At 48.0% G+C, this 16,589-nt stretch overlaps 4 protein-coding genes across 4 annotated transcripts; 1 reads left to right on the top strand and 3 right to left on the bottom strand.

The window, feature by feature from the left end:
* Positions 1 to 625: 625 nt before the first annotated feature.
* Positions 626 to 2,979, bottom strand: BC939DRAFT_526708 (PIN domain-containing protein). Its single transcript, XM_051561379.1, has 2 exons — positions 1,896 to 2,979; positions 626 to 1,812 (listed from the first exon to the last, which is right to left on the bottom strand). Exons 1-2 carry the CDS (start codon positions 2,919 to 2,921, stop codon positions 877 to 879), a joined length of 1,962 nt encoding a protein of 653 aa, XP_051414980.1. The 5' UTR covers positions 2,922 to 2,979; the 3' UTR covers positions 626 to 876.
* Positions 2,980 to 2,985: 6 nt separating this feature from the next.
* Positions 2,986 to 8,560, top strand: BC939DRAFT_443427 (uncharacterized protein). The gene is made up of 10 exons (XM_051554540.1): positions 2,986 to 3,189; positions 3,271 to 3,367; positions 3,464 to 3,496; positions 3,605 to 3,645; positions 3,738 to 4,095; positions 4,201 to 5,929; positions 6,008 to 6,438; positions 6,528 to 7,147; positions 7,261 to 7,827; positions 7,934 to 8,560. The coding sequence occupies exons 1-10, from the start codon at positions 3,174 to 3,176 to the stop codon at positions 8,530 to 8,532; spliced, it is 4,491 nt and encodes a 1,496-aa protein (XP_051414979.1). The 5' UTR covers positions 2,986 to 3,173; the 3' UTR covers positions 8,533 to 8,560.
* An 850-nt stretch (positions 8,561 to 9,410) lies between these two features.
* Positions 9,411 to 11,775, bottom strand: BC939DRAFT_443424 (uncharacterized protein). The gene is made up of 7 exons (XM_051554539.1): positions 11,723 to 11,775; positions 11,508 to 11,608; positions 11,149 to 11,410; positions 10,751 to 11,023; positions 10,209 to 10,642; positions 9,827 to 10,119; positions 9,411 to 9,743 (listed from the first exon to the last, which is right to left on the bottom strand). The coding sequence occupies exons 1-7, from the start codon at positions 11,743 to 11,745 to the stop codon at positions 9,474 to 9,476; spliced, it is 1,656 nt and encodes a 551-aa protein (XP_051414978.1). The 5' UTR covers positions 11,746 to 11,775; the 3' UTR covers positions 9,411 to 9,473.
* A 720-nt stretch (positions 11,776 to 12,495) lies between these two features.
* Positions 12,496 to 14,999, bottom strand: BC939DRAFT_421195 (amino acid/polyamine transporter I). The gene is made up of 6 exons (XM_051553086.1): positions 14,665 to 14,999; positions 14,269 to 14,571; positions 14,012 to 14,183; positions 13,780 to 13,931; positions 13,186 to 13,685; positions 12,496 to 13,044 (listed from the first exon to the last, which is right to left on the bottom strand). The coding sequence occupies exons 1-6, from the start codon at positions 14,698 to 14,700 to the stop codon at positions 12,600 to 12,602; spliced, it is 1,608 nt and encodes a 535-aa protein (XP_051414977.1). The 5' UTR covers positions 14,701 to 14,999; the 3' UTR covers positions 12,496 to 12,599.
* Between the last annotated feature and the right edge of the window lie 1,590 nt (positions 15,000 to 16,589).

The following is a 16,589-nucleotide window of genomic DNA, read 5'->3' as shown; positions in this document are numbered from 1 at the left end:
ATTGATGCGATGACAAGGGGATGCCCGCCGAGGGAAGGGTGATGAGATGTGCAAGAGGAAGGAAGGTTAGAGTAGTACCGTTAAGCCTTGGGCGCCTTTGCTTCGTGCGCCTAGCCCTCGCCTCTTTTACACTCACCGACACCGCCTCTGTTGTTGATTTTTGTTTTTCCTTCTTGAGAGCACTCGACCAGGGACGAATTGTCGGTCGGTGCTCTTTTCTTGAACCTATTCTCGCCGATTTTACCACAGCTTATGTCACACAGCATGGCAGCATGGACAGCGCAGAGCAGCAGTCTGCGCCCCGAGTTAACGCCACACAGATGCCTTCCATGGAGGAATGAAAAAAAAAAAAAAAAAAAAAAAAAAAAAGATTACAAAGCCATGCGGGCTGTGGTTGGCGTCAATTATACATGTCCCAAAAGGATTGTGGATCCTAGAGAAATTGTGCGTTTGGTTTCGTTGTAAGCACAACCACCTCGAAGAACAACATCTGTCGCCTAAGGTACTACGTAACAGAGAGACAAAGCCGGCCTAGCTGGATTCACAACAGAAAAAGACGTGCAAGAGAGTACTGTACTGATTTACTTGGTGAAGAAAATGTGGAGGACCAGGAAGAAAGTGAGCCGAGCCCGCTCTAATTGTTGCACAAGGAGATGGACTTATTCGTCCATATCCATGTACATTTGAATGACAAGTACCTGAAATAGGGAAGAGACGCGTGAGGTGACAAACTGCGATGCGATTCCACCCAATAATACGGAAAGTTGTTGCGTACGATGGATTTCAGTTGCCCATGATCCAGAACGTGAATAAGAGTGCACAGTTTATTAATATGATATAATACAAGCTGATGATGCAGCGGAGGAGACTGTGTGCCTAGTTCTGTAAATTCCTACTGTGCCTTCTCCAGTCTTCCATTAACCGTAATCGAGATTGAGCGTCGTAAAAAAGGTCGTCGCGCCCATCGTGCGAGGGCACCTTTTTCTCGGGTCTGGTCATGACTCCGTCCAGTACAGCGTTTACATCGTCCAAGAATGCCGTGAGGTCCTTCTTGTACACTTTTCCGAGTCCAAACATCTCGACTCGATCCCATTGCTTGACAAACGATTGTAGGCCGTCCAGGTGAGTTCTCGCCCGATTCGCCGTCGCAATAGAGCCATAGAGACTTGCGTAGACCTCTTTCCAATGACGCTGCAGCAGCTGAAGAGGTTGCAGCAGACGCCTGCAGTCATACACCATATCGGATTCCTTAACACAAGTCGCGTTGTAATCCGACAGTGATTTCCAATCATCGCCGTAAAATGCTTGTAAATGGTCTAGCACCGCAACCTCCAGGCATCTTCGCAGGTTCTTGACTATGTGGCTGGCGAGAGCAAACAGCATGGGGTCCATTCCCTCGGGCGCGGTTGTGACCTTGGAGGTTGCCTTGATCCGCTGGAGTTCGCGCTCGTTAACCTCCGTTCTGTACTTGCCCATTTTTGAAGAGACGATGGCAACCTTCGATGAGCCGCTGAGTATCTTTCTTGGGGGTGAGGATGCTTTTGGTTTGTCGCTCGTGTTACGGTAATCATCAATCATCATGTTATCGTCATCCTGTATTGGAGATATGTCCGAATTTCTTCCCAAGATCGTGGCAGTGAAGGCCTCGATTTCAAGAATGGTTTTTTCGCGGGACGCTGTTTGAATGTTGTGGATAGCCGCCTTCACACAAAGATTACGATCATTTGAGAAGAGGGTCAGCTTTGTTGATTTTTGGTCCGAGTATAGCTTCCCGAAGTAGCGGCAGCAATCTAGGATTTTATCGTCGTTTTTCTAGAGTACGCAAGAATATGTATATGAGCAAATATAGCACTTTGGTTTTGATGCATGCTGACTGCACTACTATAGATACCTACTTCTTCCTTTTCTATGCGCTCGCTGATCCTCTGGCCACGTAGCCGCCTGTATTCCGTGGGCCGATCAAGTTCATTTTCCAGATACCGAATGGCTCTGCGGGCCTTCCCTGTCAAATCCAACTCGTTTCCTCCGTGACGACCTCCATCTCCTTTGAGGCCGTCTAATTCCTGAACCACTATCCACGGTATGACAAACAGAACGTAGAGCTTTCCGCTTTGCTTTGAGGTCGGCTGCGATCCGTGTGCCTCGATAAGCGTTTGAATGAAATTGAGGTGGGAGATCAAAACATTAGTATCGAAGACGACGACACCATCGGGCACGGTGTCGCTGCTGCTGAATGTCGCAGGTCCTGACTCCCAAGTGCTGATAGTACCAGTGCTAACTGATGCAGGTTGCTCTCGAAGGTTTGTAATAGTCGATGCGATACTGAGCAGTACGTTCTCGTCATCGACATCCATCGCCTCAACATCGTTATCATCGGCCTGTTGGGATAAAAGCTGCTGCTGGGGCTGTGCTGGCTGCTGGGGCTGATGATATAATGCTACATATCGTTGGTGCTGCTGTTGGTGCGGGACGGGGTGATGTTGGTGGTGCTGATGCTGTTGAGGCTGCTCCGACCGCTGGGGTTGTTGATACTGAGATATCTGGTTTTGCTGGTTCTGGTGGTTCTGGTGGTTCTGGTGGAGTTGCTGCTGAAGCTGCTGGTGCAAGAGCTGTTGTTGATGCCAGTGACGCTCCTCAAGTCGCAGCTGCTCCTGTCGGTGGCTTTCAAGCAGATGCTGTTGCTGCTGCGTGAATAACTCCTGCGCGTGTTGACCAGCCTGCTGGAGCATAAGCAACTCGTGCTCGCGAAGAGGCGTCGGATCCTGCTGGAACTCAGCTTGTAACTTGAAGAAGGCTGCCTCCCGTTCCTGGAGCTGGGAGCGCTGCTTTTGGAAGAGCTGCTGCTGCTCCTGGTGTTGTACCTCTGCCTGCGCCTGCTTCTCCAGCTCATGTTGGTGCTGAAGGGTCTGAAGCTCGGTCATGACGCTCGTTGGGAGGTGGTGCCCTGGAAGATCGAATGCAAACTGTTTGCCACCAACGAATCAACAGTGTTCTGGGATGCTCCGCACGTGATGTCTGTCGGACCGAGCGCCTGCATCAGCTTGTGCGGAAACATCATCTTCCCTTCTTTTGAATCCACAATTCCATTACCTGAACTGCCATAATATGTCCTGAATACATGCTATTCAACCCCCAAACGAGAGCACACAGCAACCATTTCAAAAGTAACAGCAATGGAGGAGGAAGAAGGTATTACCAGTTGCACTTGCTCCGCACCTTAAATACTCTACTCAGCAGGCAAAGACCTAACCCTGAAATGCGTGCCGATAGAGATTTGCAGAGTTTGCCGATCCGAGGGCACGCCTGAACAACCGCTGTTCCATCCTTGCAAATGCTCAGGCACCATTCGCTTTGTGCATCAAGACTGGTAAGTGGAATTGAAAAACAGTTGCAGGTACCGCTTGTACCAAGATCAGTGTGGGATGACACTGATACATTTATTGCTTTTTGCCATGGATTATAGTCTGCTGGAATGGCTGGAGCATAGTAACAAGAGGTAGGGAACTGCCTTTGCTGCCTTGCTCGGCTTAGCCAATGATATATGATATTCGAACTGGGAGAGCCAAGCATCCCATTCACGCATCACCTTCGCTATCACTTATAGATACTGTGAACTATGCAAGCACAACTTCTCTTTCACTCCCAGTAGGTGTTCGCCGACCTTGTTTGGCAATATTGGCTATATATTCAATCAAAACAGATGCTTACATCAGTTATATACTCATGTCACGCGATAGTATACTCACCCGAGATGCCAGAGGCAATCCCAAAGCGCGTGCTCATCGGCCGAGCAGTCGAAAAACTGTCGAAAGCGGTGCAGCTGGTTCTGAGAGGGATTATTGTCATTTGGGTATTGTTGGTGATGCTTCCGTATTTCACGATATGGATCTGGCGACTCTACTTCTGGATCGGAGAAACGTTCGCGTTTAGGGCTAACGGTTTGGAGACACCAATGTGGAACTCGACCACGTTTTTCGCCTCCAGACACAACTTGACATTAACTCGTCCATCAACCACAGCAGGAAATGAAAGAGCAGTGGACGGAATCACAGTGCTGTTCCTGCAAGCTCTTGCCCCTGAACACCAGTGGATCAGGTATGCAGGCGTGTTAATCCGGAATCTTTTTATACTTACTATTGCTGCATCAAGGAATACAAAGCAAAACTAACTCACAGATGTATATCAAATGGATGTCTATAGTAAATTCATACTGGACTGCTTCGAGGGCCAAATTATCATCTCCGTTGTCGTTGTCGTATTCATGGCAATTTTCTTGTTGCGCGAATGGGTGCGTCAGAACCGGGACGGAGATTTAATAGGTATGCCCATGGACGACCCAGCAGCACCAGTACCAGAAGTAGAGGCAGAGGCACAAGGATTCAACATGGAGCAGGCCGTGGAGCGGTTTATTGCGGCTCAGCATCATATCGAGGCGGTCGTAGAAGGCGATGTAGATCTCAGCGAGGATGACGACGACGAAGAAGATATGGAGGTTGATGAGTCGCACACGAACGCACCAAGTCATTTACTCAACTCGACTACGGAACCTTGGAATCTTATGGATTTTCGGTATCGTTCTGAAGCAGCAGAAAGCGAAGGCAGCTCAACAGCACAGGGACATAGAGCGCCATTTTTTTGGGAGACTGCATCTGCATCCACATCAAATACGAACAACGACATTCAGCGAGGGAGTGGATCAGATTGGATGGGGGAATCCCAGGGCTCGAGTGATGCTCTAAATGGCGAGGGATCATCAAGCGGCTCCAAGACTTTACAGGACGGACGTGGAGATTCCATATTTAGCAAGGACGGAACTCCGCTCTACTGGAAGTCTGGCATACCATTGACACACCAAAACGTCTACTTAAACGAGGATGGCAGTGTGATGTCATTACATGAGATGATGGCCCGCTACGATGACCTTTGTCAGGATGGGAATCTCGAGGCCGCGGACATTCAAAGGCTACCAACGCCGTGGCGACATCCACAAATGGCACAAGCACAACAACCATTGGAGGAACACGCTCCTGGCATGGGATTTAGAGAGGAGCAGAGGCAAGAGATGATAAGACGAATTAATGAGCGAGGCATACGGACTCGGCTACGACACGACGTTGCTAATGAACCCGAATGGAATCCCGCGCAGGGCGCGGCTCCGCCTCGACCACTCGTTATACCTCACCCTGTACCTGCAGCACCAGCCGTCCCACCTCCACCTCCACCCGCTCCCATAGCTGTCAATCAGGATGACGATCTAGATGACCCTAATGCAGAGGAATTGGACGGTATCCTGGAAGTCATTGGGATAAACGGTTCAATCTGGCAGTTTCTCCAAGTGTCACTGCTGATGTCAGCGTTGGTCTGTGCAAGCTTGGGGCTCGGCGTCTGGATTCCATATATGATCGGAAAAACTATTCTCCTCATGAACCCACTCAACGTTCTCCGAGTACCGCTCGCCATGCTCAGTCGACTTACGGATCCAATTCTGGATTATGTTTTTGATCGCGTGCTACCTTATGCTGGCGCTGGTCTCTCAAAAGCAATGGCGATGTTCGAATCGACGCCTCTCGAGATGTTATATCAGGAACATGTCTTGCCTGCATGGAACGCCATTATCGAAATCGGTGCGTTCAAAGCAGCCCAGGATGTTTATTCCAAGGATGCCACTGCCGTAGCTGTAGAGTCCCTGATCACATCCTCAGACGCGACAGTTATAACAAATACGACCGTCATACACCATGTCGTTCGAAAATGGACAGAGATCGCGTACGGCACCTCTTCGGGTGACAAATTTGTGGCAATTGCGATTGGATATGCGATATGTTTTGCGCTGGCATCCTGGTACTTTACGCGCGCACACCACGCCTATGGACACACATTTTCAAGAGGAGCCCGAGAATTCCTTCGTCAACAAGGCCTAGTTCTCAAGGTTGGTATGAGGGCTATTCGAATGTCGCATTTCATTGTTTATAACAAGCTGACATTTTGTATGTGTAACTATCAATAGATTGCTTTCTTTGTCGCCATCGAAATGGTTGTCTTTCCGCTTTTTTGTGGAATCGTAATCGGCTTGTCAACTCTTCCTTTGTTCAAAGGCGCCAGCATCACTTCGCGGGTGGCATTCTACAGGACGTTGCCCAATTGGTCACTCATCATGCACTGGTTAATCGGGACCGCGTTCATGTTCAACTTTTCGTTCTTTGTTGGTCTCTGCCGAAGGATGGTCAGACCTGGTGTGATGTGGTTCATTCGGGATCCTAACGACGAAGAGTTCCACCCTGTGCGCGAAATTCTGGAGCGACCAATCCTGCACCAACTCCGAAAACTCGGCTCTGGAGCAATCATGTACTTCACCCTGATCATTTTAGGCATCACCTTGACGATCCACTCCCTCAACCTTCTGATGAAAGGCGTGCTGCCGCTTCGGTGGCCACTTGAGTAAGTACCTGACAATATTTTTTAGGTCCACTGCTATCTGTATACTGCGAAAGTAGACTAACTGACATTAATAGCGTGGTTGCCTCTAGTGAACCCATTTCGGACCTTCCCGTCGATTTGCTATTATTCCACCTAGTTTTTCCCCTGACAGCCCGTTGGCTGAACCCTGCAGTTCGTCTCAAGGCCATCTTCGCAACTTGGTGGCGCAAACTTGCACATTGGTTGAGACTGAGCTCGTTCATGTACGCTTCTGAGGGTCAGCGCTTCTATGACGAGGAGGGTCACTTTGTTTACCGCAGCTGGAAGGCATGGTTTCTGCGATGGCGTCCACCTATCCCTGGCGCGGAGGACATGGACGAGACGATGGGTAGTGGCGAGGAGCTGGACATTGATGCCCCGGTGATATTCGTAAGAAACGGTGGCCTTTTGCGAGTGCCGAATTCGGACCACATATTACATCTGAAGGACCGTCGAGTATTAGTACCAGTGGATGAGAACGGCAACGCACTGGACCCAAAAGAGGACCTTCCTGGTGAAATTGATCCGTTCATGGAACTCCAGATTCGACGAAGGGACGACCTCATAGATCCCAAGCATAACACCATCGTCGTGTACGCGCCGCCGCACTTCAACCAACGATTGATAGCATTCGTCGTGTTACTCTGGATATCTGTCTCGATGTTCCTTGCCCTGTCTGTTGTTGTTCCAAGTAAGTCCTGTCTTATGCTACGATTTTTCTCTGTGACAATGAGCCTAGGACAATACTATGTTGTTGAGTCCACAAGTCACTAATACTTTCGCTGTGTCTGCTCATCATTGCAGTGATTGTTGGGCGAGCTGTGTTCAAGCTGAAGAGTGAGCGGCAAGTGCACGACATTTACTCGGTTCTCGTGGGTGTCTACGTCTTGCGAGGACTTTGGTCAGTGCTGCATTGGTCTTTATCCACCGCTCGGTACATTACATCTCACGGACTTCAGCCGATCGATCCCAAGGCTCAGCTGAGAACTGCTTGGAACATGTGTAGGCTGGCCATGAAGTTGCTGTATTTCGGGATCACCTTTGGAGTGATATTACCCTTTATCTTGGGCTTGATGGTCGAGCTGTTTGTGATCCTGCCTCTGCGCAACGCCTTGGAGGGCGATTCTGACGTCATATTTGCGGTGAACTGGGCAGTTGGGCTGCTCTATATGAAGATCATCCATCGGATCCTGAGCGTTATGCCGAATAACAGATTCGCCGCCGATATGAATAGAGTCTTTAATGGAACCAATGTCAATGACTGGGATACGAGGCTTGCAACACGGCGGTTGATTATCCCAATCTTTGGCATGGTAACACTGGCGATCGCTGGACCCTTTGTACTTGGATGGATCGCAGCAGAAGGTCTTGGTAAGCGCCATCGTTTTTAGTACGCACCGTTATATTGTTTACTTATGATGAATACCCGCTTCTGTGATCTGACCAAATAGCGTATCCATGCTCTCTTTCTTCCTAGGCCTTACAGGTGCTGCTCGTCTTAAGGTGTTCAGGCAGGCATATCCAGTTGCAATGGTGCTCAGTTTGGTGGTATTTGGACTCAAAGAAAGTCTGGTTATTCTGCGTGGATGGAGTCAATATGTCAGGGACCAGGAGTACCTTGTTGGGCGACAACTTCACAATCTTCAGGTGGAAGAGCCCGAGACACCAAATGCCGCAGTGGAGGCTCCAGATCTAGCTGAGGAAACAGCTATCCTAGAAGAACAACAGCAGCAAGAAGAACGGCATGCGTTTTGGCAACAGCCAGATGCTACAGCAAGAGAATCTTCTGTGGAAAGACAGGAGGACACGATAGACGAGGAAACAGCGGATCTAACGAGGGCCCATCGAGAGCAGGCACTTGCAAAGGCGACAGCGTATACAAACGAACAAAAGTATGCACCATCCCTTCTTCGGTCGAATTCAAGAAGAGTGAAAGATCCACCCATTGGGTCTGATGATGACGACGAAGGAGAATCGATTGCATATCGGACGCGACTTCGAAGAAGTCGACGGCTGCAGACGCAGGAGGAGGCACTGAACACTGGCCAGAGTAGTAGTGTTTATAGACGTGTATAACAAGATTATTTCTCATTTGATAATGCACACGAGTAGTATTGTAAATAATGTTTATTATCGGCGAGGTTGCTATTGTATCTAGGGTTGCATTAATCCGGGAACAGTTGGCAACTTGCCGACAGCGTGCATTGTCATAGCAAGAACTGCATTGTCAGCGATCGCCTGAACGGGCACCAAGGTCACCGCAATATTACCCTGTGGCGTATCTTCATCCTGGTTCGATGAAGAGCCTGCAACTTCCGCCAATAGATCCTCGAAAGCAGGACCCAACACCTCAGGTCGCTGAAAAACAGTATCGTGGTAGTACAGCGTCACTTCTACCACGTCCTTCCAACCGTTCGGGATTCCTGGGCCTGCAACAGGTGCGATATGACTTTCAATAATACGATCCATGGCCTTGATCATCAGGTCCATCATATCCTTCAAAATGTCCCGAGTAAGAATGCTGTACTCCTGGTGATCATTCTGTTCATCTTGCTGCTCCTTCGATAGCGATGGCGATGACAGTAGCGATGTCAGCGGTGAACACTCTGGGAGACATATGACCGAAAGCGCCATAAGCAATGGGGCCAAGAACCAGGACTGGGTGCTTGCCTTCCACTGTAGCTCTACACCATGAGCCGTAGAAACCGAAGGTTGTTCATGTACTAGGGACAGAACAGTTGGATGCAGAATACGCTTCTCGAGTTGGTACAAATCATCGTCGTCAGTCTCGTATCCATCCTCATTCCCATCCGCCTCTGTGATGAGCGGTTCTTTGTCTGCATAGACCTTGCCATGGTGTAATATCGTCTGCCACTCGACTTGAGCGCCTTTTGGTAAAGAAGGCATACAAATAGCTAGCACAGGCGCCGGGCTACTCTATTAATTCCAATTAAGGATACACAAGGACAAACAGGAAAGGCGTCAGATGTCGTCCAGTCATATCAGCAGTATCAAAGTCAAATACATATCGAACCGATGTCGTGACATCGTACCTTGTTCGCGATGTGCTCCCAGGCTGCTTTTACAGGTGCAAAATTCACTGGATCTGTGACATAAACTATGCACAAGGCTGTCCGGTTGACAAGGTCCGATTGACGAAGCGCCGCGATCTGTGTAAGGTTCCGTAATGACCATGCTGTCTCCTTGGCCAGAGACGATGGTACTGGGAGCTCTAAAGTGCGAGGCACCATTCCGATCTGCCCAGCAATAAACGAATGGTGCACTTGCTATCAATTTGAAAAGAAATGAATGCGATTTAGCATTCATGGCGGGAGCACTTGACCGAAGAGCATATTTCAAGGTAACCGACCTCAGTTGCCTGGGAATAAGGTCCGATGTTGGCAGGTGCCCAGTACGAAATACCCTGGACATGCAATGTCTGCCTAGGTTTCGGGCTCAGCGCGTCTTTACGGATAGCAGTACAGCTCACTTGAATGCGAATTGAGTTTGGCAAGTTCGCCCCGACACACGCGCGAGGGGGCGGATTGATACCAAAGAAGGCCTTATAAGCGGCGTTTACCACGCCAAAGTCACCCATGTCCGAGACGAACACCTGCATAAAGACGACCTCTGCCCAAGAGAGCCCAATGCGTTCGATTTTGGCTAATAGTTTCCAATAAAGCGAAATCATTAAGGTCTTTACATTACGGATAAAACATTTGGCATCATCGCCATTGATATTATAAACATACCTTTCAAATTTTGTAGGCATGCTGTGGTCTCCTCCGCGATACTCAGATGCCTTGTTATTTTAGATGATGGTGATGGCTCGTAGGCATTTGTTCCGCCAACAGCACACACGACAGCACCCTGGTGTGTCAAGAGTTTGGACCGGTAGCTGGATTGGCTGCTGCAAAGACCATCCTTGCTATTACGATCTGAAACCCCAGATCCTCTTTGAAGAACCGCTGGATTAATCTCCCTCGGCTGCTGTTTCGATCGGACAACATCCTCGATAGGCATCATAAGCGAGTCCGCATCCCACAATGGATTCAAGTTCACATCCGCCGTCCAGCTAGGATCGATCTCGCTTTCGGTTTTGTCTTCTAGGTGCAGTTTTTTGAACCGCAGATATGCAACTTGCGCAAAATGATCATCTGAGTGAATGACAATTTCGAATTCATCTCTAAATACACAAGGATCCAATCGCGATTAGCTCCCTGTAACGGATTTCAAGCTCATATGCCATCCCCTTCTGATGCATTGAAAACCCTATGCCATTGTAATAACCCACACAATAATACGGCGCTTGAAGAGCGGGCAATCGAGGGTGATGGTTTCATACTCGCCACCCTCGCCACAGATATGTAGGTCGTACTCCTTGTTCATTCGGCACAGATGCGGATACATGTCACCAATCGAACGCCCAAGATGCTGTCTCTTGAGTCCAATAGCAGCAACCTTGATCAAAATCGCGTTTATGCCTGCCTGAGCCATCTCTTGCAACAATTCCTCCTGATTCCTTTGCCACAGATATGCCAATGCCACCAGGCCTAAACGCGCACAACTGAAGAACAAATTGGGTCCAGAGACGGTCAAACGTATAGTTAGAGGGCAGATCACACACAGATTATTGTCCATGTCAAGGCATTCCATGCTCCTACAAGACACACAGTAGAGTCATATACATACACGCTTTCAACGCGTATCCGCTGATAATTCGATAGAATTGCTCCAACACTGACAGCCTGCAGATCAGGATGTACATCTTTGACCCTTTTGAGAAGTTCGAACAAGTCCTCTGTTTCGTCCATGGCAGTGATGACATAGTCTGAACTCTGCTCAATTGGCTTCCCCTTGATCTCTTGACGGTAAAGAGGCACGTCCAAGCAGTCCTTGTAGAGGTGAATTACATCGTGCCCTACGGTCTGGTACATGTACGAGTCCAGTTCATCTGGGAGATAGACAGACCAAAGGGTACAGTTGAGCTCAAGACTAATCGGGTCTTGTCTGCAGAGTGAACATAGAAGAAGAAAAATCTCTCGGTGTACCTTTCTTGTCTTGAGCCGCAGGATGCAGGTTCCCCAGAGCAATGATCTGGTGCCCGTTGGCGACGCATTGCATCAAGTTGTAGAAGCTGTCCTTGCCACCACTATTTCGCGATTCAAAAGCACATGTCGCTGAGTAGTTTGTTCTCTCCTTTGTCTACGCTCATGGCAAGTACTACATTCGCTGCTCTCTTTGTCTGCTCAGTTGGTGTTGGTACCTGATCAGGCCTAGGATCTTCATTGTTTGACGGAATGGTGTTGTTGATGTGCGCTCGCTCGAGATTTTGTGAGACCCTCAAGCATGAAACTTTTTTTTTTTTGGTAGGCTCGATAAGGTTTTACGCGCCCCTGCAGCTGCTACCCCTGTCATCGCGTCTTTACATACGATTTTGCCAGTAGACATTAAATCTAGTCAATATTGGCCTTGCTTCTCAACATCCTGTTCCAAGTCAAAAGCAACACTCAACATGGATGTTTCAGAGATGGCACATGGTGCTGGATAGAGTGGTAGCGAGGACGGAAATGCGGCTCCTCTAGTAGTGGCTAATGTTGGCGATGTACTGTTTGTCCTGGGAACTTGCGAGTCGATGTTAATGAAGCGGATGTTGAATGACTGTTGCTTACTCTTCATGTTATCTCGGGACTGATTCGAACACTCTTAGCGCTGCTTCGTTTTCCAGTATCGCGTCGATTTAGGGTGAATGGCTACCCGTAAAAATATGAAAAGAGAAAACAATGATCGGCTTAAGGGATCGGACTCTGCCTAATATGAACGTCGTAACCATGTATTTCATCGGCGCCTTTGCTTCCAGCTTTCCTATAAGTGCAGCGCTGAGTGCATGTCTACTTTAACTGAAAATAAAACCAAATGAAAATAGACCCAGTACCTAGGTACATACACCGCGGGAGCTTTCAGGATTAAAAAGAAAGTGTAACTGTTGGCTGCCATGCATGACTCGGTGCGGTGCTTGCTGGCTCATAAGTTGTTCATGGAGGCTCCATAGTCATTATCTAGTGGCGCTACCTCCTCTTTATAAGTACTTTTACAGATATTATTAAATGCTATGATTCTCTGCAAGAAAAAAGGTGCAGGAGTTATTTCATTAGATGAAGGTCGCGCTCAAGGCGATCCAGCCAGCTCTCGATCTCTTCCAGGTCTTTCTCCTGGAGACAGCCCTCGGAAATGACAGCCACAGGCAATTTTCGTTGCTCTGTATTGATCTTGGCCTCATTCTCGCTCTTATTCTCAGGGGACGATGCTGGCGGTCGATCCATTTCGAACCAATGTCTCGCAGAATAAAACCAATATCCCAATGCCAGTCCAATAGTGGAGAGGAAGAGAACGCTAGCATAGTTCATATTATCGATCGAAATGGGGTGATAATTTGGGAGCGAGAAGGTGAACACGCAAATCACGGACCACGAGACGGCTACAGCCGCGAGAAGTCGTCCCCAACGACCGAGTGAAAAAGAGCCTGGGTGGAAGCGTATTGGACTAGGATAAAACAGCCGAAGGGCGACAGGAGCACAATACACTAGGCTATCAGAGGAGAGGAAAAATAAGCAGTAAAATGTCAAAACACGGGTAGTAGCAAATGCATTGATTTTCTTTTCAAGCATTAGGCGACAGCAGTAAATGTGTTTGATCCCACATCCACATTTCCTAAACCGGCCCACTCACTTTAATTCGATCGCTACTGCAGATGTTAGGGTCTGCAGAATAGTCTTGTTCCCAAGATATAGAATCCCGATGCCGCAAGAAATGGACGTACACAACCAAGCCATTCTGGCTGGCTGTCCTCTCGGCCCAACATGGGATAGAAACTCGGATTTTGGAAATACATCTTTCATGGCGAGTTCGTGTCCAATCTTGCTGCATGCTATCAAAACGTCCTGTCCGCTGAAGAAGAAAGTACCCATGAAAATGAGCAAGATGCAGGCCACTCCGATGCTTCCAACTAAATGGACAAATATCTCGACCGAGGCAGTGCCCGATATCGTAGGATTCAAGATTGCGTCAATGTTATTGACCCCAAAAAGAAGCGTTAGAATCAATAACTCGCCAGTGATGAAAGATGCCAGGAGGCCAGAGAGAATTTCCCGAGGCACTCTCCACGCAGCGTTTTTGATGTTATGCAGGGTGTGGATCGGCGTGTCATATCCGGCTGTCGTAAACGCACCCTGATGAGAAAACGAATTGCGGGGTGAATTTAGTCTCTTCGCAACCGTTCAGATGTAAACAAAAGGTACGCATCGACCGCACATTTTAGCGTACCTGCGTTAGGCCAAGAAGGACAACATAAAATGGTGAGGACCATCCAGTCTGATTTTCGAAATGAGTAAACACCCAGCGGGCCGAAGGTGGATTTTTAACCGAGGTGGCTATCGTCATGAGGATCAAAATGGGACCTATTATGTGCCACATCACTGTCAAAGATACCTTTGTAAGTTTTTCATAGTTTCATAAACAAGAGTACGTTGTCCGATGTATTCTTTTCCTTACATACCAGAGGCGAAATCGACCGTTATATTGAACGCGCTGATAGTCCCATATAGGATGCTGACGAGGATACGAATGAACACAGTGACTGAGCGGCTAGGCACAATACCTGTTGAAAGCTCAATCACTGTTGTCCCGAACAACGCAAATGAAAATGCGTAGCTCGTCGCGCCGGTAACCTAGGATACGAGTAAAAAATATGATATCAACTCTACGATCCTGTTGCCCTAACCATGCCATTAAAAATGCGATATTAGCACTTACGAGTGCACAAAAATGGAGCCATCCAACCATCCATGAGGATATACGGCTTAGTTTCGGTGGTGCTAATCGTCGGCTATATTCAATCAGACCACCCTTGACATTGGGAAACCCAGAGGCAATATCTGCCAGCGACAACGCAATCGTAAACGCCATCATACTCGTGAATGCGAGCCCAAAGATCATCACGGTGGGGCTACCTGTTCTGAGCGCTGCCTGCATCAGGGGCACAATACCGGACATCACAGAAGCAGTACTGATCATCGTGGCGAGGGGTTGCAATGGCGCTAACGCGCGCTTCAACGACTATGCAACAGAACAATAATGACCGTGTTTTAGCAGATTTATTGAATGTTTGAAGCTCCTCCGTATTGATAAAAAGCTATCGATGGACCTTACCGTCATCCAACTGCGACCTTGTCGCACGGGTTCCATCTCTGACACGCCTGTATATGGTGAGTACGGCTCGAGGAATAAAAGGGCTTCGCTATAGCTGTGAATACTGTCTGTAGAAGTGTGCAGTGGATGAAGACTAGAATAGTCTAGGAGGTTCAGATCTCCTATGTTGTACACTAGCCTTGGAAGCGCAAGGATAGGAGATGATAGTTTCCTGTGGTGTTCTGGTTTGTATAATGTGCGGTGCTCAAATGATTATTGGCGCTGTATATCCTTGTTCCTGTTCCTGAAGAAAAAAAGAGAGAGAAAAAGAGAGAGAAAAAGAGAGAAAGAGAGAGAGAAAGAGAGAGAAAGAACGAAAGAAGTATGGGGACGATGAACGGAGATGGGTTAAAATGATAGCTTCAGGCTTGATAGGGATTTAAGTACTCCATGCTCCATGCCAGTTTGAGTAAAAGGATGCTCGATGATCACTTCACGGAAATATACACAGCCTACGGAGGGCGACGCTGTAGGGACTTTGGACTCGAGCAACCACAGCTTCCGAAACCACGGAAGGTCGCGCAGTAGATCATACTGCACTTGCTGGCTCCCAACGATGCCAGTAATTCCTTTGAGCTCGAGCAATTTTCTGTGGCGTTGTGCTACTGCAGAATCTATGGTTCGAGGTGTCGTAAATTGATCAAGAAAACATGACAAACTCACCTTCAAAGTGAAGCTCGCCTTCCAAAAGGTTCGTATCCGTACCCTCAATCATAGTCTCCATCACCTCTTCATCTGAACTTTCCTTTAACCATTCTTCGCCCTCTTCATTGACATTCGTAGTAAGTAGATATGGTAGACGGTAATTCTTACGAAGCGCTTTCCTCTATTTCGCCTCGTATCTGTGAGCCTCTACCACCAGGATCGGCTATTTCGAAACTGCCTTCTTCATGCCCTTCAAGATCAGCCATTAGCCGATCTGAATGTTGGACCTGTCGTTGTAGAAGGCCATATAAGCCTTCATAGCGCCCTAGCCGTTCTGGATAAGAGGAAAACAAAGGATGCTGTAGTCGATTCTGCATTGTACAAAAATAAGATTAGCAACTTGTATTAGGAAATACTCTCATTATTCTCACCCACAAGGTCATACATACCCTCTCCCTCTCCAGATAAATGAGTCGATCGATCAACTGCTTCTTGACGAGTGTAGACATGGGTAGTGACCCACTCATTTCGTCAGGCGCAGAAACTTGAACTGGACTCTCTTGGTGACGATGGTACTTGGTGCTGTCCATAACAAATACCTTACTCCTCTTCCTGTTGTCTTGTCACCATAACATATGTTTTTCGAAAGTCCTTGCGTCCGTGTAATCGCAGCAGATTCCTGAGCTTGTCTTGGCCTCCCAAATAATGAGTTTCCCGATCTACCTTTGCTCGTTTCCAGCATGCAGAATAATCCATCTCCTGCACTTATTACCTCGTGTTACTGTGTCTCCTTCAGCATACCACTATTAACATTGACAGTAGGGAAAAAATAGATGGCAGGCAATAGACTATCGGTATCAACAGCTGGTAAGGCGAAAGTAGGTCAGACTTACCATGCTGTGACACTGATACCGGCTACAGTATGACCCATCGAGTCATAAGAAGCCATCTTCATTCATCTCTGAATATCTTTATGGGGAGGTTGACTGATGGATAGTGTCTGAGAATGTCATTCACTCATTCGCCGTGGTAACAGAGGATGGCAACTACGACTGCTAGTTGTCGAGGATGTCTCTCTATGAACATGGTGGATATTATGGAGAAACGGCAAGGAAAGCCTTGAAAAATTATACTTTTTGCCCCTGCAGTAGGTTCATCACCACATGCGCTGATGGCAGCATTCGAGAAGAATACTCGACAAAGAGTCGAACGAGCAATTAGAGGATCAATATGGCTCGAAG

Source organism: Gamsiella multidivaricata (assembly GCF_025024155.1).
Source record: "Gamsiella multidivaricata strain RSA 2152 chromosome Unknown BC939scaffold_14, whole genome shotgun sequence".
In the NCBI taxonomy this organism is placed as follows: domain Eukaryota; kingdom Fungi; phylum Mortierellomycota; class Mortierellomycetes; order Mortierellales; family Mortierellaceae; genus Gamsiella; species Gamsiella multidivaricata.
Note: the sequence above shows the minus strand (reverse complement) of the source record. Positions and strands in the feature narration are given on the sequence as shown.

Bases quoted from the DNA above. Each gene is read 5' to 3' on its own strand.
- BC939DRAFT_526708 (XM_051561379.1), bottom strand. From the start codon at position 2,921: ATGACCGAGCTTCAGACCCTTCAGCACCAACATGAGCTGGAGAAGCAG. The intron at 1,813-1,895 runs GTAGGTATCTAT...TGCGTACTCTAG, and splicing joins AGCGCATAGAAAAGGAAGAA to AAAAACGACGATAAAATCCT.
- BC939DRAFT_443427 (XM_051554540.1), top strand. The intron at 5,930-6,007 runs GTTGGTATGAGG...AACTATCAATAG, and splicing joins AACAAGGCCTAGTTCTCAAG to ATTGCTTTCTTTGTCGCCAT. The intron at 7,148-7,260 runs GTAAGTCCTGTC...TCATCATTGCAG, and splicing joins CCTGTCTGTTGTTGTTCCAA to TGATTGTTGGGCGAGCTGTG.
- BC939DRAFT_443424 (XM_051554539.1), bottom strand. From the start codon at position 11,745: ATGAAGATCCTAGGCCTGATCAG. The intron at 11,609-11,722 runs GTACCAACACCA...ATCGCGAAATAG, and splicing joins AAGATCCTAGGCCTGATCAG to TGGTGGCAAGGACAGCTTCT. The intron at 11,024-11,148 runs GTATGTATATGA...TTTGTTCTTCAG, and splicing joins CGGATACGCGTTGAAAGCGT to TTGTGCGCGTTTAGGCCTGG.
- BC939DRAFT_421195 (XM_051553086.1), bottom strand. From the start codon at position 14,700: ATGGAACCCGTGCGACAAGGTCGCAGTTGGATGACG. The intron at 13,932-14,011 runs GTATGTAAGGAA...TATCTTTGACAG, and splicing joins AACGGTCGATTTCGCCTCTG to TGATGTGGCACATAATAGGT. The intron at 13,045-13,185 runs GTGAGTGGGCCG...CTCCTCTGATAG, and splicing joins GCAGTAGCGATCGAATTAAA to CCTAGTGTATTGTGCTCCTG.